The sequence below is a fragment of the Pelophylax lessonae genome (assembly GCF_965119305.1).
Source record: "Pelophylax lessonae genome assembly, chromosome: 2".
In the NCBI taxonomy this organism is placed as follows: domain Eukaryota; kingdom Metazoa; phylum Chordata; class Amphibia; order Anura; family Ranidae; genus Pelophylax; species Pelophylax lessonae.
In genome coordinates this window covers 624,466,259-624,491,996 of record NC_138769.1, presented here as the reverse complement: position 1 = coordinate 624,491,996, position 25,738 = coordinate 624,466,259, and the positions used below count along the sequence as shown (strand labels likewise).

Sequence of the window (25,738 nt, the reverse complement as noted above, 5' to 3'; positions counted from 1 at the left end):
CTGCAAGAGCTGCAATAACCAGTTAAAGTAATGCAGTGCCGAAATAGCAAAAAATGGCCTAGTCATAAAGGGGGTAACATGTTCTGGAGCTGAAGTGGTTAAAAGAGTCAGTGCCGGTTCACATATGTGCGGCTGCGGCGATCGCATGTAATGTCGGAGCGCACTGCTCCTTCATTACATGCGATCGGATGTGCGGTGCGAGTTTAGCCATACACTTTGTATGGTTGAAATTCGCACTGCACCCGCAGCAAAGACGTACATGACCCTTTTTTTCAGCCCTATCAGGATCGGATCGCACAGTGGTTCACACTTGTGCGATCCGATCCTGTGCGAACTGTCAGATCGCACTGCGATATGAGATCAAACTGGGGGTGTCGTTAACATTTAATTGACACCTCCTGCGTATCGCATATGGCAGTGTGAACTGCCAGGGGTGCGTTTGCAATGCGGGAACAGGCTGTGAATTCGCAGCCTTCCTGCATTACACAAGTGTGACCCGGGACTTAGTGAATTGTTAATTGTTTATATTTGTAAAAAACAATAAAAAAAGGCCGCAGACATTAATCCAGTTTGGTGTGTCCAGTATTCTTTGTATATTTGGAGTATATGTAATGCCACCTACCGTCCCCTGTTACATCACTTCTGCTTTGAACGCAAAACATGTCGTCACTTTGACACCTGCGATTCATGAAGTGTATTCATATTTTTGACCAAACTCTGTGTGTGTGTGTAAATATATATATAAAAATAAAGTATATCAGACGGGGTTTCTCTTTTCCCCCCATCTTTTACCACTTGCTGACCAGCCACCGAAACATATACTGCAGGTTGGCAGATTCCTGCAACATGATGTGCCCATATGTCGCTTTGCAGGAGCTCACGTACCCATTTGTTAGGGCAGAGGGGGAGCTGATCTTTGAATAAAATATCTGGAAGGTACCTAACTATGGAGATCTCCTTTTTTATACCCATGGGGGGAGCTATGTAAGAGGCACCGTGACCCAAGGACTTGACTGAGAGCCATGTTTATGCCACGGTCTTATCTTCAGCAGAAGTTCTGCAAGTCCTTGGGTCACGGTGCCTCTTACATAGCTCCCCCCATGGGTATAAAAAAGGAGATCTCCATAGTGAGGTACCTTCCAGATATTTTATTCAAAGATCAGCTTCCCCTCTGCCCTAACAAATGGGTACGTGAGCTCCTGGAAAGGTACATATGGGCACATCATTTTGCAGGAATCTGCCAACCTGCAGTATATGTTTCGGTGGCTGGTCAGCAAGTGGTAAAAGATAGGGGGGAAAAGAGAAACCCCATCTGATATACTTTATTTTTATATATATATATTTACACACACACAGAGTTTGGTCAAAAATATGGATACACTTCATGAATCGCAGGTGTCAAAGTGACGACATGTTTTGCGTTCAAAGCAGAAGTGATGTAACAGGGGACGGTAGGTGGCATTACATATACTCCAAATATACAAAGAATACTGGACACACCAAACTGGATTAATGTCTGCAGCCTTTTTTTTATTGGTTTTTAAAAAAATTAACAATTCACTAACTCTTTTAACCACTTCAGCTCCAGAACATGTTACCCCCTTTATAAGTGCAGGCAGTCTACACACCATTCATCTGGGATCTGGCACCTTATTGAGCCCCGGTTCACACTCATGCGAGTGCCGGGTTCGCATGTAATGTCGGAGCGCACTGCTCCTTCATTACATGCGATTGGCTGTGCGGTGCGAGTTTAGCCATACAAAGTGTATGGCTAAATTCGCACCGCACCCGCAGCAAACTCGCACAGGATCCTTTTTTGGAGCCGCATCAGGATCGGATCGCACAGCGGTTCACACTTGTGCAATCCGATCCTGTGCGAAGTGCAAGATCGCACTGCGATATGCGATCAAACTGGGGGTGTTGTTAACATTTAAATGACACCCCCAGCGTATCGCATATGGCAGTGTGAACTGCCGGGGGTGCGTGTGCGATGCGGGAACAGGCTGCGAGTTCGCAGCCTTCCCGCATCGCATCAGTGTGAACCGAGGCTAATGCTGTGACACTGTGACAGGCGTTTTTCCCTTGAGGCCCGGTTCACACTTGTGTGATGCGGGAAGGCTGCGAATTCGCAGCCTGTTCCCGCATCGCACACGCACCCCCGGCAGTTCACACTGCCATATGCGATACGCTGGAGGTGTCAATGTAATGTTAACGACACCCCCAGTTTGATCGCATATCACAGTGCGATCTTGCAGTTCGCACAGGATCGGATCGCACAAGTGTGAACCGCTGTGCGATCCTATCCTGATGCGGCTGCAAAAATGCCTCCTCTGCGTGTTTGCTGCGGCTGCGGTGTGAATTTAGCCATACAAAGTGTATGGCTAAACTCGCACCGCACAGCCGATCGCATGTAATGAAGGAGCAGTGCGCTCCGACATTACATGCGATCGCCGCAGCCGCATCAGTATGAACCGGCTCTGAATTGTACAGTGAGAATTTGGGGGGGATTGAGCACTGAGTGGATGCACTGGATAAAAAATAAATTGTGAGGAATCTATCTGACTTAGCAGCACAGAGCACTTATATAAAGAAAGAAAAAAACCATACCATTTGGTTGTCATAAGAGAAGAACTAGTGGCATGATACATGAAGCAGAAGCGCTGAGACTGAGCACTTTTTTATTATTTTTTTTTTTTTCATCTCATTTTTTTCAGTTGCATAGCGTTTCGTTTCCCATATAGCCTTTTAAATTCAAGCCAGCCTGAATGGTAAGGTATTATTTAATTTATTAATTCAGATTCAGAATAAGGATAACAGGAGTCAGGACTGACAGTAGGACACAGTACTAGTCACTGCAGGGCCGGCGGCGGGCTGGCTGCCTCTTGGACAGGACACTACAGGCCTTGTTTTTGCAGTCAGTCACACAGCTCCAGACTCCAGTACTTACCTTTCGTCTTCTTCTTCTTCTCGTCTGCTGTTCTCTGCAAGGAGTCCTCATGGTACCGAAGCCGGGAGAATGCAGGGGTGGGGTTACGTGACACCACGTTGTGACGTCATCGCAATCCCCGACCATGATTGGTTGAATGAAGGAGCAAGAGGCGGAGACAGTGCAGCCAGCAGCCCAGCCAGCCAGGAGAAACCGATGTGAGTGCGTGCGGGGCCGAGTCTGGCTGGAGTGAATGATAGACAGCCTAGAGAGTAGAGACACTGACAGTCTACTACGCTAGCGCGTAGCGCCGCTGCGCCGCAATGTGTGGAATGTGGATTGCGGATGCGGCTCCCGGCGACCTGGCGTGTCGCATGGTGAAGGTCGGGACAGGTCTAAAAACAAAAAAAAAAGTTTGGGAAGAATGCGAGGCCCCTTTCAGTGCGAGGCCTTCGGCGGCCGCCTTACCGGCCTAATTAGAGAGCCGCCTCTGCTTCTAGGGAACAGATGACCTACAATAAATCATTATTTTGGGACTACAAGCTTCCACAAGCAGTTAATTCAACGAGGGGCACCAGAACAGTTCAGTAAATTCTAAACTTAAAGCGGAGTTCCACCCTAAAATTATACTTGCCTCCATCTTCTTGCTCCGGGTCACCTGAAAAACAAATGGATAATCGCAATTTTTTTTTTTTTTTTTTTACTTACCTCGTTTAGAAGAACATATACTTACCTTACTTCCTCTTCCTCCCCTCGGCGGCCACGGCGATTCGTCACTTCCTGGCTTGCAATGATTCCTGGGAGCTGAAAGTCATCGCTCCCAGGAATCAATGCGCCTGCAGCGGCCTCGACGTCAGTTCCGGTGCAGGCGCCGTCATACTTTGCTAAACAGCTTCTGGGCATGCCCAGAAGCTGTGCATGGATGACGCTGCGGCACCGGAAGTGACGGCGGTGCCGGCGCAATGCATCGTGGGACCGAAGAAGACGGAAGAGGACGCAGAAGAGGATCGCGCTGGCTTCAAGCTGCCCACACCTGAGATGGCAGCGCTGGACAATACATTTTCAAGGTAAGTATTTCATCTAAAAGGTAAGTGTAACCCGGGACAGATCAGAGGCTATCCATTGTGGAATGTACTAGCCCTGACTGTCCCGGGGTATTTTTATTAATAAAAAAAAAACTTTCCCAGGGTGGAACTCTGCTTTTGTGTTAGCCTTCTCTGCAATTGATAAATATACTAGCTTTCCTCTTCAAATTAGAATAAAGCTGGCACAGGCTACCTGCAGCACACCACTTACTGAACCAAAAGCTCTAGAGTACCCTATTAGCGAATAGCAGACACTGTGGTACTCATACTTTCTCAACTACCGGAGGTATGCCATCTAATAAATGTGAAATTGATCCAAGTATAAACCCTTCCTCAAACCAAACAAACCTTGAGTAAAAGTGATGAACAGCACCTTTTTACCAATTTCTAATAAGGTTAATAACTTTTTGAAGGCAACAAAACAATACTAAACCATTGTAATCTGATTATCAGGATATACAGAAGGGAGATCATGATGTATAATAATTAATGACTGTATACTCACAGTGAGGCTCATAGGTAGGTGGGGGATCTCCACAGGGTACACACTCCATATCCTGAAACCCACCAAGCTTCGTCTTTCTATAGTACCTGCAAAACAGTGTTCTCTTTAACTAAGGTTTCAGGTTTATCAGCTCTGTAGATGTTACAAATGCATTCCAAGTTTGGGATTCCAAATTCCCTTGTTTCTCTTCTATGCCACCACCCTCTTAGGCACCAACTTGTGTAGGAAAGGCTGTGGGCACACAAAGTGGATAATCATGGAACAAGCTTCAAAGCGGTAGTATACTTATTTTTTTTACTTTTACCTACAGGTAAGCCTATAATAAGGCTTGCCTGTAGGTACAATTAATATCTCCTAAACCTACACGGTTTAGGTGATATTTGCCCTGCATGCAGCCGCTGACGCTAGCGGCGCGTGCGCTCTGAAGGTCCGGCGGACCTTTAGAGTTCCTTGTCGGGTACTTGACGGAAAGCGACTCCTGCGCACATGCGTGTGAGTGACGTCATCGCGGCTCCGGCCACTCACAGCGCCAGAGCCGCCGAACCCGGAAGAGACGCCGAGGGAGCATGTTAGCTCCCACAGCGGTGTCCGGGGGTCCGTGTCGGGGCTTCGTTCTAAGGTAAGTAATTCATAATGAGCTAGTATGCATCGCATACTAGCTCATTATGCCTTTGTCTTGCAGGGTTTGTTTTTTCTTCTTTTTTTTTCGGCAGTATACAACCGCTTTAACATACATAACTGTTGTTCTACAAGTTCAGACTTTTAGCCTTTCAGAACTTGAGGCTAAATCAGTATAGCTGGCAGAAAAGTCAAGGAGGCTTTATTGATTGAGCTTTTAAACCAAAGATATTCAGATATGGATGGATTGTACGGTATCTTTACCCTCTATATTACAAATCTAAGCAACACTACACAATCCATCCAACTAGTCCTATCAAGGCTAAAAATATCTTAACATATAATTAATAATGTTCTTGACATCTACGGCATAAATTGCTTCAACAGTGAAATTATACTGAAACAACACTTTAGAACAGAGCTCTTAAAACGATGGCCCTCCAGTTGTTCGGGAACTACAATTCCCATCATGCCTAGTCATGTCTGTGAATGTCAGAGTTTTACAATGCCTCATGGGACATGTAGTTCCGCAACAGCTGGAGGGCTGTAGTTTGAGGATCCCTGCTTTGGAGCATAATCCCTTCCTGAATTAAAAATGGCCACCTGTAAAATAGGAGACAACATTCTGCTAGAATAAAAGAAAGTCCTCAGATGTATCCGACTAGCTAATGTGATTATTCGGCAGCATATAAAAACAACTGCTACATTCTTGACAAGATTGCTGGTACGAGTTACCACGGTTGGCCATGCTGAGTGAAACTTTGGAATTACAACTGAGGCATTTGTGGACCTAAACAAGCAGAGTGGAACAAATACTTTGAAATACATCATGAACAAAATCATAAGCAGAAAAGCCTACTGAGCAGTGAAAAGAAAAACAAAAAACAATTGTGAGCAATCCTTCAGCAAAGAGCCTGCATGCTACAAAAATAATGTATTATGACCACATTATACAATAAGGGGGCACTAAATAGGTCTTTCATTATCTTTAAAGGTTGATTTAGGTGAAACAGCAAGTAAAAGTCTGACAGAATCTCGTCGATTTTCAATAAAAAAAAAAAAAAGTCTGGAGTTAGCGGTATATGTGCATGGGGGAACATATGAAAATATGTGGGCAACAGCAAAAGAACACCAACAGGCCCAAACAGTAAACAGATGCGGGATGACGTAAAACCCAAGAAGCACTCACTGACCTTGTAGACTGTGCTTTGACTTTTAGGCTCTGTTCACACCTGAGCGGTTTTCAGCTCATAAAACGCTCATCTGTGAGAATCCAAAACGCCCAACAATCAAAATCCCATTCATTTCAATGGCCCCTGTTCACATCTTAGCGTTTTGTCCCCTGAAGCAAAACGCCTGTAGCTGAAAAAAGTACAGGAGCTTCTTTTTGGGCTGATTACCAGCGTTTGTTAGATGTCAATGCCTGCCTCCAAAAACGCCTGAAAAAATTGCGGTAAAAAAAAACGCGCGAAAACGCTACGCTCAAGTGTGAATGCAGCCGAAAGGGCGGAACCTGATCCTTAAGACCATAAGCTTGGATTATCTAAGCCACCAAGAAATGGTGGTGTGTTACGGGGACCATCAGGAATGATAAAGAATCAGTCTTTTCAATGAAAACAGTGGATGCACCACATACAGACAACGAAGGTAGACCTCCTTCTATTGCACTGCAGCCAGCGAGCAGAAGAACAAGGTTTTGGTTAGGATGAAAAGCCAAAAATCACCTTAAGCTTGGTACACACCAAGTTTTTTTGGGTTGAACAAAAAAAAAACCTGACAGATCACTGTACCAACACAAGCAATGTTGGTGCGACGATCTCCTCCACTGTACGATTGTATCCTAACAGGTGTGATTGTATACTATTGGACAGTGTATACCCAGTTTTAGAAAAGAAGGCGGCTCCATGTCTCAACACCACCGTGTCCTTATGCAAGATGAAAAATGGTATATTACAGGGCAAAGCCACCACCTCAGACACTTGCCTAACAGAGGTAATAGCAACAAGGAAAAACAGAGTTAGGAACCTGGTAACTCTTTTTCTAGGAAGTCTTCCAGGGCAGCATCTGAGAGATAGGTCTCCTCCCACCTAAAACAGGAAACACATCCACCATTTTAAAAGGCCTTCACATACCTCAGTAATATACAAGTACCAGAGGAACGACAGGCAAATATACACTATCCTTCCATAAAACTTCCACCTAAAAAAAAAAAAAAAAAAAAAAAAAAAAAATAGGGACAGGTATAAGTGCTGCTCTGGAAGACTTCCTAGAAAAAGAGTTACCAGGTAACCTGTTTTTCTCAAGTCGTCTTCCAGGGCAGCATCTGAGAGGATTTAGCAAGTAATACTACTGGAGTCTACAGCCTGAAGAACCTTTCCACTGAAAGATTGGTCTTGGCTGGACAGGAAATCCATCCTGTAATATTTTGTAAGGGTACTAAAGCTCAACCAGGTTGCCACCTGGCAGATCTTGTCTGGCATAACTTCTACTTTCTCCACATATAAAGATGGTCAGGCCCTGGAAGAATGGGCTGTGATCCCCTTGGGTGGTACCTGGTTGAGATTGGTAAATGTAAGAGATGCTAGTCTGATCTAACTGCCAGCTCTGTGGAGCTATTGAGGCGAACCCCATCCTCTGTCCATACTGATGTCAAAGGTTTGGGAAGTGACCACTGACTCTACTGAGAGGTTCTACCTATAACTATGAAGAGTAGCAGAGAACCCCTATTTAAATCAGTTTTAGGAATCATACTGAAATTGATTACTCTGTGGGCCATTGGAATAAGGCTCCACGCACTGGAGACAACAGGGACCAAAAGCTCCCTACAGTGGTGATCAGAATGCCACCCTAAAAAATGGCCACAAAAAAACCATCGCTATGATGCCACTTGGTTTGCTAAGTGTCATTGGCCCCGGGACCACCCAGGCATCATTCAATGAGCAGCCAATCAGGCACTGTAAGCATGGAGACTCTGCTTTCCATCCCTTGTTGGGTCTTATAATAGCTAGGAGATCACCCATACCTGAATCGGAGTGAACTACTGTAAAGACTATAGAGACTGGAGCATAAAACAGTATAGTAGAATTCCATGATACTTAGACCATAATTACCACTGCAACTCCTGATGTGTCCAAATAGCTACCCAAAGCATGGACTAACAAACAACATCCTTGACCATCAGTGTAGAAAGGGGTGACCAGGAAAGCGCTCAACCACAAAAGAAAGAAATACACAGAAACTGCTTGACTTCCAATCAGTTACTACACATATGACTAATATGCAAGAACAATCATACAGTACATTCCTGCATACGCAATAGAACTGTCCCCTCATCTGAATGAAAAGGTCAGGTGTTCTTCCTGTGTATTAAGTCTGAGTCCCCCCAAGGACTCTGGCGCTAGTTGTAAAACTGGTATGAGTAGAATTGGGTAGATCCCTGGTCATGGTCATAGTGCTGCACATTCGATGCAAGTCATCACAGCCATTTGATGGTTTAACAGTTTGGTTGATGCAACAAGCACATGTGACAGTTAGCAATCCAGGCATTCCAGGAATGTAGCTTTTTAGAGACCTAAATCGATGGGATTTGTTCCACTTTAGGCCCCTTTTGCACCTGTGGGACCTAAAAGTCAAGTGATTTTGACTGGACTGAAGCAATGCCTGTGTAATCTTGAGGTATATAGACCTTAAAATGCATAAAAGTCGGGCCAAAGTAGTGCAGGGACCACTTTGAAGTTGCACAGATATGAATGGTATTCATTGGAAATCGAGTAAGACTTGTTCTGGGACTTGCAGTCTCACAACATGTCACACAAGTGTGAAAGGGGCCTTAGGATTCACTTCTGCTCAGGGGCCAATGATACAAATTGACTATATTTGAATATAGTGCCATAACAACCCAATCCAGGTATAAGGTCCAAGTAATAGCAAATAATGATAGGCTGAAACACCCATAAACACTGCACATAAAATGTGCTGCAGATTATCATGTGAATGACCTGACTGCCTCTGCAGCCCTGGCCCGGGATATACTATTGTATAGAACATAGGCACTGTGATATAATGTAGTGGCCCCACATCCTCTTATATAGTGCCATAACCTGAAGACCATCTCTACTGTAGGGATTTCTGCACAAACACAATTGTTTTTGAGGAGATTAGTGATATACCATATTCCCCTGAAGCTAGAAGACTAGAATCATGTCCTATGAGCTACCAGTGTCAGGCGCTACCAGTGTCAGGCCCAAGCAATGTGTCTGGTAATGCCTGAATGTGTGGGATAGGATTGTCTGCTGGATGAAACCTCAGGAGCTAGGTCTCCTGCGCAAACCATATACAAGGACAGATACAGATACAACTGAAATGTAATTGAAGAGATACATGTATAAAGAACTTTATAGTGCTTAATCATGTAGAACCTGCTGCAACAAGAGAAGGTGTGTAGAAAGACCAGCAATATATAGAGTCACCGGTTGTGAACTCATAAATAAAAAGAAAAAAGGTACCCTAGTCAGGCTCCTGCCTAGAGGTCTGATCCCCAAACCAGGCACGCACACACACCTTGTATATGTATAAAGACAACCATATTGCCAACTGCATATAGTCGGAGTTAGGGCAGTATGCGTATAATAAAAGCTTCCCAAATCATGGCCAAAATATGGCTGAGACCCATGCACAAAGTAGACTATCAGTAGTAACAAATAAAAACAGTAATTGGCAAAAGCCTTGATCTGCGATAAGGAGAACTAGATGTCCAGTACTTAATAGTCTACTTCACGTCCGTGTTCATTTCTAAACAATATAAATGTAGACAAAATAACATATTGAGACATAGTGTACTGCAGAACTATCAGAGAAGTTTTAGCGGCCAAGACTCTTGGGCCCTCCATGTGTAATTACCAACTGAATATATTCAAAGGGATGCAATACCATGTCATTATATAAAACACATACAGTAAGGTTAAAGTGTTTTATTTAGTGCACCATCATATGCAAACATCTGGGAAAAAAAACTGCTTCTAAAAGAAGGCTTATTAGAAACACAGCATAGATGGAGCAATAGTTTATTAGTCACAGATTGCAAATTTCACATTAAGTGTTAATTTGCAAACAAAGGAAATCTAGTTGAACTACAGCCATCAGGGATTCTGCCCCCAATATATCCACTTCATGTGTATGCTCAAGATGGACATAAAACACTTGCATACTACAGATCCCGGAGGACAGTCATGGTGCATTAAACTAAGATACCCCCTGGTCTGCAATGCATACGCAACTGAGGTTTATGCCATCAAGTAGATAGCAGAATCCAGGACCTAGGTAAAAACTTGCTCTGTGGCTACCAATGTATTATAGATCTATCCAGTGGAAGTACTGGGGGACTTCAGATAAAAAGTGTGAAGGTGAGTGCACCAAGGGGTGTGTATAGTGGATACTAGTAACCCATGATAGGTACAGCTTCCACTCCTTACTGACCATGGGCAAATGTTTAGTTGGAATGAGTCACCCCTAGAGAAAAGTACACTGAAGTAAACCTGAACATCTCACTCAGGTGAGAAGCACCCAAAGTCTCTCGATTTCTGATGTCTTAGGTCAGCCATACATTATACAATCCCTAATTGGATACAATTGAACATGTTGTTTAGTTTTGACCTCATATCACATGGTCTTTGGTAAATCCAAAGGAAAATTGCACAAGATAATTGAACATGCATGGCCAACTTTAACCTGGTCAGGCCTGATAGTAAATTAAAGCTGCTGCCATCCTGAGCCTGAAAATGTGGCCAGAGCAGTCAGAAGTACACCACCTGCCTGTGATAACGAGCAGTCATTAGGCACAGGTTTGTCTATGCAGCCCTTGCATAGAGGAAAAGTCCAAGATCCAGTCAATTATTTGTTACAGGATTCACACCAAAATCAAGCACAAACACCTGATTGCACCCAAACTGAAGGGAAAGGAAGGTGTCCGACTTATTTTACAGAGGAGACTAATCCTTTTAAGACTCCCAGGGATTCTTTTGCCACAGGTTTGCTTATGCCATTTTGGCAAAGATTTTTGGCTCAGCTGGCTGCCATTTGCCCTCATAGGAAGCACATGCTTAGGTAGGGAATGCGCACTGCTGGTCTTAGCCAAAATCGCTGCTACCACTAATTAGCATTATGTGCATAGTGGTTTGGTAAGTACAGAGGAGGTGGCCTCAGCATGCTCTGGCTTACCTTGGAGCGGTCCTGGCTCGCAGGCTCTGCAGGGCAGGATGGTGCAGCATCGAACATGGTCAGCTTCAAGCAAACATCCAACACACGTTCCTTGAAAGCTTTCCTGCCACTGATTCGGCCCCACCCAAAACTGCCCTATCTGTAATATGGGTGGACACATACCTGCTGATAGTGTGCTCTGTTCTCCCTGCTGCAGAAGGGGTCTGGCTCCGTTTTTAAGGTTTCAGGTTCCATAAAACGCCACCTTGGCGAAACCAGAAGGGATGTCACTCGCTGCACCCAATCAGGATGTACCTGCAAGTGACACAACCAGAAGACTGGTGCTCATACCTCTACCAAGATGGCGCCAGTAAGAAGTGATGACGTCACCACATCCCACGTGCAAGACACTGCAATCTTGGTCCACCAAGTGCTTTGAACCCCCATGCCAGGTAGGAGCCAGTGTTTGGGGGAAAAAGAGCAAGTGCCCCTCTGCCTCCTGGCCCTGCAGCAATGAGTGATACAGACTCAGGGTGCTATCATTTCAATGCTTGCAGATGGGGGGACGGTTGCTTACCCCCCAGTGGAGCGAAACCTAGGGCAAAAAAGGAGGGAGTAACCCCGAGGGGGGTCCTCTAGTTGCCCCTGTCCTGAAGCTGCCTAACCTCCTTAGAGGCTTGTGACAGCAGTCGGACGGGGAGGCCCTTGCAACTAGCACAGAGAATAGAAGAAAATAAACTGCTTGTAGCTCCTGTTGTTCTGGAGGAAACACAATAATTGAGGCACTGAGGTATGTGACGGCTTTTTAAAATGGTGGATGATGTGTTTTCTGCTTTAGGATGGAGGAAACCTCTCTCTCAGATGCTGCCCTGGAAGACGACTTGAGAAAACAACCTTTTGAGCAAAAGTGGAAAGGGGAATATATCTGATAAAATGCACATGGGTTAGAATGGGGGGGCTAGTGGTTTCTGAAATGCAAATGTAGAATTCTGGCCCTCAAAAGGGCCAAATACCGATTCAAAGTCTGAACCGATCTGTCCCACTATGACATGATGTTGAATTAAATTCTGGACCACAATTTGGCAAACTTGACCATCTTGAACCAGCTCAAGGCCTCTCATGCAGAAATAGAGTCAGGTTAGACTCCTGGACTGAAGAGGCAGAGTACAGCAGAAGAAAAACTTTGGCTTGAGCTATGTCTAAGATAAGACCCAGACACTCCAAGCTGCAAAAGTGGACGAAAAGATTCAGAATCCAACCAAAACTTTCCAAGGTCTGGTCTGAATTGTTTGCGCTACGTGGTCAGCCAGTGCTACGTGGTCAGCCAGTGCCTGTGTCAAACTCTCTCTCAACATGAAGTTGTTCTGATACCCCACATTGGGATACCCTTGGAGTGTGGCAAGGCTAATAGAAGATCAAAAACCTTGGTGAACACTAGAGGTGCAGAGGATAAGCCAAATGCCAGGCTAAAAACTGGAATTGCTGGTGACCACAGCAAAGTGTACCAAAGCTCATACACCATTGAAGTCCATAAAGGCAAGAAAGTATCCCTGTTGGAGGGAGGCTATGACACACCTGGTGGTTTCCATGCAGAATATTTGGACCCAAATTAAAGACATTTAGGTGCTTGATATCCAAAATGGGGTGGATGCCCCCTTTTGATTGTAGATCTGTGAAAAGGCTGGAGTATAATCCCTGAAACCTTCACGCCATAAGAACTGGAGTGAAAACTCCTTGATCTAGGCTTGAGAAGGCTGTATGGAGCTCTGCTAATCTGTGTGGTGACACAGGCAGGTTGGAAGGCATGAACTGGGGAGGGGACAGAAGGCAGATTCCAGCTGGAACCTGGGGGAAAAGGTGTGGAGTTTTTCTGCTGGAGGTCCAGACTACTTCTGATGGGGCAGAGGAGTTTTTTCCCAAAGTAACCTCTTTGATAAGACTGGCCAAGGCAAATCCTCAAATTTGAGCCAAAGAGAGTCCTTTGCACGTGCACTGGAAAAAGGATCTCTTTAAGAACCCTATGATCCATTTTTCCTAAAATTTGATAAACTAGCATACAGTCAGCTCCCCAAGAGCCTGAGAACTAACATGATGAGCTGCAATGCAAGGGGCAACAAAGCTCAAGGTGCAAGGCTAGGATTTGAATGCTCATGAACCAACTGCTGGTAGCAGGAGAGGTTAAGGTTGCTGGAAGTGACCAGGTCACAGTAAGCAGACAGCAAAGATCAACTGATCACATCTCGCTTGCAAAAGGAAAAATAAAGTGTCAGAAATGTGTTACCTCATGCTGAAGGGTGGGAAGAAGTGCACCAGACATGCACGCTACACTCCACCGGAGATTAAGTCAGTGATCAATCCCTTTACATTAACCCTTTCCATAGTAAGCCAAGGAAAAAAAATAGGAATAATAATAATGGCACCAAATGGTCTTATTCACAGAGGCTTCCAGTGCTCAATTACATGGCCTACTCCCAAAGAGTCTTCAAAAACTGGGTGACACCAGAGGCTGTGCTATAACTCTGGACCCAGAAAGTGCCCCTCTACTGTGAACTAACACAGTACACTCAAGTCTGGAAAGCACCACAATACAGAACCCAGTGCATGAAGGTCACATTCCAGGCTAGTCATGCAACTGACTCGTGCAATGGGGTCTGGGCGAGGCCTCCAAAGCTATTGTGGAGTATACACTGATCTAAATAGCTGTGTATGGAGACCTGCTTCAGCAGCTTGTAGGCGATGATTAATGCAATCAGATAATAATAATCTTGAGTGTAGTGGAAAAAAAATGGCTAGCAAAAAATAGTTAGGTGTTTTTCAGCAGAGAAAATATGTCCATCCTTCTAGGACACTAGCAAAAACTGAGGTATTTATGCTGGGAGTGGGAGGAGTTATCCAGGACTGATCACTATTTTCCTGTTTGCTATTGTCCAAATCCTCCTGCAGATGGCAGTATAACCTAATTGTCTGTTAATCATGTGTCCCTTCATTAATGAGAAAGAAATCTACATTTTTTTTTCTCGGGTTTAGATAAAGAACTATGTGCCCAATGGAGTAAACCACAGCAACCACATCATTTTTAGTTCACTGTAGCCAGGCCAGTAACTGATCTATTTTGATTTGTTGCTATTGGATGCATTTTTTTCTTCAGCATTTTGTATGCTTGCTTGTATGGTCCTATTTAGGACTACCCTTTCTATATTTTGACAAGAAAGAAAGGAAAAAAACAGATCATGTTTGAATATAGACACCTATTGTGTGTATACATTTATCATGATTCCCTGTGGCATTGTAAGATCTGTTCCAAAAGAGGCCCAAACACAATTGTCACAGCTCAAAAGAAGCTGGAATTAAGAATTCCAAATGAGTTTCTCACTTTGAGATTTCCCCCTAAATCATTAGAAAAATACTGCATTTCTCTCAATGGTAACAATTAGTATTTCCATACCAGGCAGAGAATTCATTACATATGGAAGAACTGATGCAATGGACCTTTGAAATGAAGGAACTAATGAGCTACAAGTGAGGCTGACTAAGCAGTATTTAATTTGATTGACTTGTCAAAATAAAAGTATTACATTCAGTACAGAGCTATCATCCCAGGCACATTCTGCAGAGAAAAAGAACAGACTGGAAGGCCAAACTCTGGGTACACACTAAGGCTGGGTTCACACTGCTCCAACATGGAAGTCGGACGTCTTCCACCCTACGACTTTATATATCAGACTTCCATGCGACTTCAATGAACGGGATCCGACTTTGATCTGACAGTACAAGGCCCTTCGAGTCTGGTATGGATCTTGAGAGGAAACCCCATGCCAAAAAAAAAAAAAAAAATCCATACCAGACCAATATCAGAGCATGCAGCCCGTTAGGTCAGAAAAGGGAACGGACGAGCGAGCACCCCCCCCCCCCTCTCCTGGACCCAACCAGACCATATGCCCTCAACATAGGGGGAGGGGGGGGGAAATCGGAGCTTTGGGGCGCCCCCCCAACCCATAGCACCTTATCCCCATGTTGGCGTGTGCCATTACTTGTATAGCCATGGGGCCTGGCCATCCGGTGAGGTCAACCGGTAATGTGGCCTTTTTATAGGCTTACCTGTAGATACAAGTTAAAAAAGCGGACTTTACTTCCACTTTAAAAAGGTTGAGAAAGGCTGGATTATAGAAGGAGGACACTACACATTGTCTAGGCACTACAAATAGTCTATACTTCATCACTGTTACTTCAGGCACTATTTAGGCTAGGCCAATTTACCATAAAATTCTGTATATTCTTTGTTAACCATTTTAAATGTAACTCTTCCAGTACTGTTTAAAATGATGTTAAACGATTTTTACTTAAACAAAAAATAAAATAAAATAATGTTATATATTAAAATGTTCTATATAAGGAATACATGGGCTTTCATGGAACCTGCATCTAAAATATTTACATATGAAATGATTGTAGCAACCCTATAAGACTAAAGGAAAAGCTCAATATAATAATTTTATGCTGGAATATTATGTTGGAGTCAGCAGCAGACGAACAACAAAACCTTATAAAACAGAATAAATATTTTAAATCTCAAATATACTACTGGTTGCATGTTATGAACCATTTAACTGGAGTCAATCTTAGATGAAAGTCAATTTACTCACCCCGGTAAACACTCCCCACACACAGCATTTGCAGAAGATGTACAGTTTGTTTTCTGGTACCGGTTAACGGTGGCACAGTCTAGGCAGGTCTTGCATTTTTGAAAGCCCCAATCTTCCTTAAACCTATTGGGTCTACAAGGCAGACACTGGGCATCCTCTCCATATCCAAATCCACATTCCTGCAAGAGGAAAAAACACCTTTTATAAATAATTGCACCAAATAAAAAATATGCATCACACTGATTGTTACCTAAAAATCACTAGAAGGGAAAGTAAGAACTTCGATTATCTTGCTACAATGGCATCTGAAAGTTAGTGGGAAATGTTAGGCAGCAAATGAACACGTTGTCCCTGATGTTGATGTGTTGAAAGCAAAAAATTGGCCAAGATTAAATATTTGAGCAACTTTGTTAAAGCGGAGTTCCACCCTAAAATGCAAGTTTGGTCCATCTTCATGCCCGGGGTCACCTGAAAAACAAATGGATAATTGCCATTTTTTTTTTTTTTTTTTACTTACCTTGTTTAGAAGATAATATACTTGCCTTACTTCCTCTTCCTCCCCTCGGCGGCCACGGCGAGTAGTCACTTCCTGGCTTGCAATGATTCCTGGGAGCTGAACGTCATCGCTCCCAGGCTCCGACGTCAGTTCCGGTGCAGGCGCCGTCATACCTTGCTAAACAGCTTCTGGGCTTGCCCAGAAGCTGTGCAGGGATGACGCTGCAGCCCTGGAAGTGACAGCGGGGCCGGTGCAGTGCATCGTAGGACTGAAGAGGACGCAGAAGAGGATCGCGCTTACTTCAAGCTGCCCACACCTGAGATGGCAGCGCTGGACAAGATGTTTTCAAGGTAAGTATTTCTTCTTGCAGGTAAGTGCAACCCGGGACAGTTCAGAGGCTATCCATTGTGGAATGCACTAGCCCTGACTGTCCCGGGGGTATTTGTATATATATTTTTTTGTTTTAGGTGGAACTCCGCTTTAAGGACCAAATTGTAAATGGATAAATGATTGGATCAGAGCAACCTGAAAACTGCAGCTCATGTTAACAGTCTGCAGTGATCATGACCTACCAAAAGTGGTTCAAGGAAGGAAAACTTGTGCACTGGGTCATAGGGGGCAAGGCTCATTGATACACATGGGGAGCAAGGGCTGGCCCATGAAGTTCGATCCAACAGAACAGCTACTGTAGCTCAAATTTATGATAAAGTTAATGCTGGTTCTGATACAAAGATGTCAAGACACACAGTGCATGGCAGTTTGTGGTGTATGGGGCTGTAGACTGGTCAGGGTGCCCATGCTGACCCATGTCCATAACCAAAAATGCTAACAATGGCCACGTGATCATTAGAACTTGGCCATGGAGCAATGGCAGAAGATGGCCTGGTCTAATGAATCACGTCTTCTTTAAAATGTGGAGGGCCAGGTAGGTGTGTGTGCGTTGCTTATCTGGGGAAGAGATGGCGCCAGGTTGCACTATGGGAAGAAGGCAAGCCGGTAGAGGCAGTGTGAGGCTGTGACCAATGTTTTCCTGGAAAATGTGGATGAGAGTCTTATGTGGATGAGACTTTTGACAGCTACCTAAACATTGTTGCTGACCAAGTACAACCCTTAATGGAACTGGTATTCCCCGATGACAGTGGCCCCTTTCAGCAGAATAATACACCCTGCGCTCAAAATTCTCCAATATATTTTTAAAACTTTATCTTTATATAACTGTGTACAGTCTTTAAGAAACATTTTCAGCAGAGGACACCTTCCTCAAGGACCAGAAAAGATGGATTGCATCAGCAGTCTGGAAATCTCTTTTTACCATCAAAACAAGGAACATCAGCCAAGATCTATGACAGTCACTGATCCACCTTATGCTCACTGATTGGACTCTGCTAAACCCACGGAACTAGGGTGTCGCTAACTATTTCCCCCTCTAATTCCTTTTTATTTCTCTGTCACATTATTGTATCTTTGTTCATTTATAATATCCTTTGTAATAAATGATTTTGTTTGCACCATTTTACCTTTTCTAGTATTAAACAATATTTTGAAATGCAAACACAGAACTGTCTCTTTGAAAAGTGCTACTACAGTGGGGAAATAATTATTTGATCCCCTGAAGATTTTGTAAGTTTGCCCACTTTCAAAAAAATGAAAAGTCTATTTTTGTTATCATATGCGTATTTTAAAGGATGTCAAAGATGGCAGGGACAAAATTGTAGACCTGCACAAGGCTGGAATGGGTTACGAAGCCATCAGCAAGAAGCTTGGTGAGAAGGAGACAACTGTTGGAGAAATTATTCGCAAATAGAAGAAATACAAAATAACCATCAATCGCCCTCGGTCTAGAGCTCCATGCAAGATGTTGCCTCATGGGATAAGGATGATCATGAGAAAAGTGGAGGGATCAGCCCAGAACTACATGGGAGGAGCTTGTAAATGATCTCAAGACAGTTGGTAGCAGTGTCACCAAACAAACCATTGGTCACAAAACGCCACCATGGATTAAAATCCTGCAGAGCATGCAAGGTCCCCCTCCTCAAGAAGGCACATGTACAGACCCATCTGAAGTTTGCCAATGAACATCTAAATGATTTAGAAGGATTGGGATAAAGTGCTGTGGTCAGATGAGACCAAAATTAGGCTTTCTGGCATTATCTGGACTTACCGTGTTTGAAGGAAGAAAAATGCTGACTATGACCCAAAGAACGCCATCTCTACAGTCAAGCACAGAGGTGGAAACATTATGCTTCTCTCCGTTTCTCTGCTAAAGGTACAGGCCAACTTTGCCGCATTGAGGGCCAATAGACAGGGCCATGTATTGTAAAATCTTGGATAAGAACCTTCTTCCCTCAGCCAGAACACTGAAGATGGGTCTTCCAGCATGACAATGACCCAAAACATACTGCCAAAGCAACAAAGGAGTGGCTCAAGAAGAGGCACATTAAGGTCATGGAGTGGCCTAGCCAGTCTCCAGACCTTAAAGTAGAACTATGGGCAAAACTTTTTTTTTTTCATTTTGGATAGAGCAAGGGAAGGTTATATCCCCATTTAGAGAAGATCTAAAAAGAAGAGTGGAACAAAAATGTGTGCAAACCTGGTAACCAGCTACAAAAAACATCTTACCTTTGTGCTTGCCAACAAGGGTTTCTCACCAAGTACCAAGTCATGTTTTGCTTAATTTATAACATTTGTATCGTGTTTTTTTCTGGATCTTTGGTTTATTTTTTGGTATCATTTAATATATACCTATGATAAAAATGTTTTAGACCCTTTATTTCTATACAAGTGGGCAAACTTACAAAATCTGTAGGGGATTCAATTTATTTTTCCCGGTTTATATGGTAAATCTCTGGGTATACCTATCTGTGGTGACAGTATGTGTTACAGACTGTCGGGTATCAGTGACAGAGCAGTGCAAGTTTGACCAGCCATATGTCACAAGAGGGTGAAGCTGGCCAGGGTCCGACGCGGCATTCTACACAATTGGATGTATGTGAAGCATCACATGTCTATTTATTATAGGAATTTAAAGGAGTTGTAAAGTCAGAAGGTTTTTTTTATCTTAATGCATTCTAAAAACAGAATACAAATTGGCCTAAAATGATGAAAAAATTAGATTTTTAGATTATTTTTTATTGGGATGTTATATAGCAGAAAGTAAAAAATATTGTTTTTTTTTTTTGTCAGAATTGTGGCTTTTTTTTGTTTATAGCGCAAAAAATAAAAATATCACACAGGTGATCAAATACCACCAAAAGAAAGCTCTATTTGTGGGAAAAAAGGACATCAATTTTAGGGTACAGCATCGCACGACCACGCAGTTGGCATTTAAAAGTAACGCAGTGGTGTGTCGCAAAAAATGGCCTGGTCATTAAGGGGGTAAATCCTTCAGTTCCAGAAGTGGTTACATAAAAAATAAAACAAACAAAAGAACAGCTCACATTTTACAAGCCATGCAGAAATGTAAAATAAAGAATCCAAAGAGTCCACAAACTTTTTTTTTTCTTTTACCAGAACTGTATATTTATTTCTTCTGACTAAAGTGTGCTTTGTAATGTAGAACTTAAAAAATAAATAAAATAGGATTAACTGGATTTCCTTACACTACATTAATAAGTGCAGCTTTTTAATGATCATAGGACCTACTGCAAACAAAGAGGCTTGGAACAGCATGCAATGTGTTTTTCAGGGCTAATAATCTCCCTTTCCCCTATAGGCAACAGCTAGGCATCCACTTTATCTGAGAAAGCACAGAGCATTTGAATGATAAAAGGTTTTCAAGGGCTCCCACTGCTGTATTATTACTAGCTTACAGCAGAGCTCAGTGAGGTATCTGTTGTCTAATAAAGCTGCCTATGTGAATGTACAGGAGCTGTCTGGAGGTTCACACACAGTCTTTCCACTTAACAGTCAATACAAACCACACCTTTCTGTGCGCCGTGCCAGAGAGCGCTCACGCACAGCAGGCCCCTCGCAGTGTGCGTATCAAGCTGAGGGGGGATACTGCGATTCGGGACAATGAGATGAATACAGGAGTGTTCTGTCATCCAGCTGAAGCCTGTAGCTTTGAGCTCACTGGAACCTTTAAAATATAAGCTTCTTTTTATAGGGGGATCTGATATGGTTGTTTTATGGTGGGTCCTAGACCCCATGGAGTGTGTATCTACATGCATGCAAAAGGTGTCATTGGTGTATTTTAAAAGTAAAAAATGTCCTTCAAATAACATCAGTAAAATACATCCATAGCAAGTGTAGATTGATTATCACTCTGTATAGGAAATCCTTTCATGCACACAGGTGCCTGGAGCCATATGATTATTACAGGATTTATATAACAATCAAAGGATCGAATATAATCAGCGCAAACGCTAAGAATGATAAAAAGAATAATAAAATCTTTTGCTAGCTGAAAACCGAAGGATAAATTCACATCACCTCAAAACAGACCCATGTAAACCTAGAGAGTGCAGTGCAATCAGGGCCGACGCTACCTGTAAGGCGACCTAGGCAGCCGCCTAGGGTGTGACTTAGCAGGGGGCGCCAGCATCCTGCTGCACCCGGAATCAGTATGGACCACTGGCCGGTACGGCGCCGCACAGGCACTGCTCATGCTGTGCCGCCTGAGCGCCTACACAGCAAGCCACGCTATGTTGTGAGGGCTGAGGCCTCCAGCGTCGCCAAAATCCCCATAGGAAAGCATTGAATAAGGATTTCCTATGGGGAGGTCAAGATGGCCCGCAAACAGCTCATGTGTACAGTCACGCGCACCAAGCACACATTGCGGCCGCCGCTACATCTACTTTGGAGACATAACAGACAGAATTGAAAGCTTACCACAACTGGAGGCATAGTCTGTATTAATGCTTCTAGCAGGACACATTTCTGGACTATGTATTGTACTCTGTTTTAACTTCCTTTCATAGTGACAGAGACTTCTAGTTTCCAAACAAATAATAATTATGTGTGAAGTAGAGCTGCACGATTAATCGTATGAAAATCGCGATCTCGATTCACCCCCCCTGACGATCTAACCCTGAAATATGCTCGATTCTTTGCATAGCTGCATAGCAGAGAGAACAGCTGTGGAAAAAAAAAAAAAGCCTCCCTGCAAATGCCTATCAGCAAAGTCTCCCAGTAACTATAAACAAAAATGATTACATTGTATCTTTTCCTTCCCTCTGCCAGGGAGAAAGGAAGTTTAACCTCTTAAAGACTGGATCTTTTGCTGACATTTGTTGCTTGCAAGTTAAAATCAGTTTTTTTTTGCTAGAAAAGTACTTAGAACCCCCAAACATTTTATATATTTTTTTTAGCAGAGACCCTACAGAATAAAATGGCGATTGTTGTAATATTTTATGTCACACTGTATTTGCGCAGCAGTCTTTCAAACGCAATTAATAGACTTTAATGAATAAAAAAAAAACGTAACAGTAAAGTTATCCCAATTTTTTTTTGTTACACAGAGAATAGTGAGAGAATCGTGATCTTTATTCCAAGCTAAAAAATCGTGATTCTCATTTTGACCAGAATCGTGCAGCTCTAGTGTGAAGTAATCTTTTATACAAGATTACCTATAGCGCTTGCTTAAAAAATGAATTCCTAAAATATTAAATCATTTATAAAAAACAAATCCTATGTTGTTAAGAAATTATCCAAAATTGTTAAAGTGCATATATAGTGGAAAAAAAAACCCTGTGATCAATTATAAGTGATATATAAAGAAGATCATTCATATTAACTTTTAAAATATATATAATATAAATTCAAGGAAAAGTAACGGAAAAAACACAAGTTCATAAACGGTGCATGAGGTATATAAATACTCTCACAGATTCTCCATACAGTTCATGTGCAAAAAAAATTTATGACTTCTTGTGATAAAGTTCAATTAAATGAATACTGTAAAGTGCACAGTGAATAGTGCTTGGTAATCGGTTTTCCAATCAATCCTTCCTCATTGACTTGCCTTTAAATAGGTTATCCCCTACCCAGTCCATCATAAATGCTGCTGCCAGATTCATCCACCTTACAAACTGCTCAGCGTCTGCGACCCCTCTCTGCCAATCCCTCCATTGGCTGCAAATCACCCAACAAATTAAATTCAAAATGTGAACAACGACTTACAAAAGCCTTCCACAACTTGGCCCATAGCTACATCCCTAACCTAGTCTCAAAATACCAACCAAATCGTCCTTTTCGTTCATCCCAAAACCTCTTCCTCTCTAGCTCCCTCGTCACCTCCTCCCATAGGCGCCTCCAGGACAACTTGTGAGCCTCTCCCAACCTTTGAAATTCCCTACCCCAATCTGTCCGACAATCTCCAACTCTATCCACTTTTAGGTGATCCCTGAAAATGTTTTTCACCTAACAACTGTACATTTTATCAGCTCATCCCCCACAGTTATTACACCTTTTGAATCACTTCACCTTCCCTTCTAGATTGTAAGCTCTAACGAGCAGGGCCCTCCAATTCCTCCTGTATTGAATGGTGTTGTAACTGTACTGTCTTTGCCCCATCGCTGTAAAGTGCTACGAAAACTGATGGCGCTATATAAATCCTGTATAAAACTAACAAAGCATTGTTCAATCTATGGTGCCTTGGGATAGAAAAGGACCTCCCCAAACTGCTGCCACAAGGTTGAATTTGCATATTTTCAGAAATGTCCAGTTTTTTTTTTTTTTTTTTAATGTTGCACCTTTTCACTGTCATTCCTGTAAACACTAGGGAGGTGGCTATCGCTATCCAAATTTAAAACTAGAGTGCATAAACATGCAAATTTGGAAAAAACAATCAATATACTATACTTCAGAGAACCGATTTCACACTAGCACTATTCTTTCTACCGGAGCCTGACAAATTTTGCTTTTTGAAATTGCATTGAGGCTATTAGAACAGTCTAGATGCAAAGAATGCAAAGCACGGGTCTGTTTCAATATAAATATAAAGCTGTATTTTAAACATAAAAAGGATTCCGAATGCTAAAATGGGATAATTTAAAAACCACAGTATTGTATCCAACAGACTTAGGGTTGCAAGGACCTTGAGAATTACTTTAAAGTGCTGGCAATTTTTTTAATAACCGCATATCCAAGACTAAATATATTATTCTTAATGAAGTTGTCTATTTAATAAAAGATTGAACATTAAATCAAGATAGCTCTCTAGAATATTAAGTGTCTTACAATTGGTATGTGGAAGATTAAGATAAAAGAAATGACAAGAAGTTGAACAGACCCCAGAAGCATTTGTTCCTTCTTAAATCTTCTGACAAATTCCTTGGCAGAGTTCCCTGTAGAAGTGAATCTAAGGGACAGCTGCACTGCTTTTACGTTAAGGGATAGTACTCTACTGATATAAACGGGTGAAATGAAGCCCATCTCTAAGATGCTGGCCCACCCTCTACCCTGATGTAATGTGTAACTGTCAATGGCAACACTTAAAGTGATATACCATCATATTGCTTTATAAATCTAAAAACACGGGGGTTTCTCAAGCACTCCCATGTTAGACCTATGCATTATTTCAAATTAAACACAGCTTTAAACATTTTATGACATGTATGATTTTTTTTTTTTTTACAATCCTCCCAATCTGGGTGGGGCTTAACACTATTTTCTTCCCATCTATAGCAATTGGTTCCATTAATCATTGTGGTTTACCATTTACATTAATACTCACAGACTACATTTTTAAAACAAAATGTAAACTATGGTGCTGGAGAAGACTCTTGAAAGTCCCTTGGACAGCAATAAGATCAAACCAGTCAATCCCAAAGGAAATCAACCCTGAATATTCACTGGAAGGACAGATCCTAAAGCTAAAACTCAAATACTTTGGCCACCTAATGCAGGTGAGGACTCATTGAAAAAGACCCCGATGCTGGGAAACATGGAAGGAAAAACGAAAAGAGGATGACAAAAAACAAAATGGATAGATAGCATCATCAAAACAACGAACATGAGCAAGCTCCGGGAGGCAGTGGAGGACAGAAAAGCCTAATGCACTATGGTTCACGAAGAGTTGGAAATGACTAAACAAATGAACAACAACAACATTTTTTAGGCACTTGGTCCTCATCTGGGACTCCTGCCTTTTCCAATGCCACAAGAGGTCAGATTGTGCCTTAAAAGTTGAACCATCCAGTGACCTTAGCACTTCTATTCTTCTCCCTCAACTCATTAAGGCAAACTGACTGCAAACATAATACCTCCCTGTGTCATGCTTAATCAGTGTTTTGTAGAGCAAATCTCCTCCCAGTCAGTGTCATGTCACTACATCATATATAACTATCCGGTGCCTCTGCGATGGTCCATCCTCTTAGGCTGCATCTTAAAGGAAGCAGACCAACAGTATAATCGCAATTATGAAAGAAGAATTTATGGTACTTTCACAATTTATATTTACTGTATTCCTAGACCAGGGTTTCTCAACCAGGACTCCTTCAAATATTGCTAGAGGGTTCCTTTAGCAAGGAGAAGTTTCTACCTCTCAGATAAGTTCCTATTGACATCATTGATTTTTTTTTTTTTTTTTTAGCTATCTGTAAGGGGGTAATTCTTTCCAATGATCACAAATGTAAGGAGCATTCTTCACAGTGACCATCTCACCAATGTATTATGAGCTGTAGATACAGTAATTTTTAGAAGGGGTTACCTGAGACCAGAACATTTTAAGGGTTAAAAAGGGAGCCTGTGGTCAATCATCCAATGTGTACATGACAGTGTATACATCCTCCTATATGTTCTCCTGCAGACCTACCTAAGACAGTTCAAGCCTATCAACAAGCACATTGGGGGAAAAAAGCATGATTACATTTTTTGGATAACAGGAGCAGGCTAAATGTAAAATTATACTTGCCTCTGCTGCCTTGCTTTTGAGATATTTTACCATAAAAGTTCCTCTGTCAGCATCTTAATCATACTGCTGGCTAAGTTTTGTTCAAATAAAATAATTAAATTGGATTTTGGAACGTTCGTTTGATTTTCTAATAGTTACATGGGTCAAGAATGGAACTTAGGATCTCCACTTAGACTTCCCAACTCCTTTTTGATGGGCTCCACTAAAGGGTACAGGCTGGAACAGAGTCCGTCCTGACTCAAATCATACTATAGAGCAGCGAAGGCGAACCTTGGCAGCCCAGATGTTTTGGAACTACATTTCCCATGATGCTCATGAACTCTGCAGTGTAGTTGAGCATCATGGGAAATGTAGTTACAAAACATCTGGGGTGCCAAGGTTCGCCATCACTGCTATAGAGGCATAAACAGCGTCCC

At 42.5% G+C, this 25,738-nt stretch overlaps 1 protein-coding gene across 1 annotated transcript in view; it reads right to left on the bottom strand.

Annotated features, from left to right (window-relative positions):
- The window catches only part of TNFRSF19 (TNF receptor superfamily member 19), a gene marked incomplete at its 3' end in the record, with an annotated part of 92,199 nt that overhangs the window by 49,015 nt on the left and 17,446 nt on the right, over positions 1-25,738 (bottom strand). Inside the window, exons 3-4 of the mRNA XM_082248173.1 lie at positions 15,973-16,151; positions 4,517-4,602 (exon numbers count right to left, since the gene is read on the bottom strand). Coding sequence (XP_082104299.1) covers positions 4,517-4,602; positions 15,973-16,151 — 265 coding nt within the window. The remainder of the gene's footprint in view (positions 1-4,516; positions 4,603-15,972; positions 16,152-25,738) is intronic.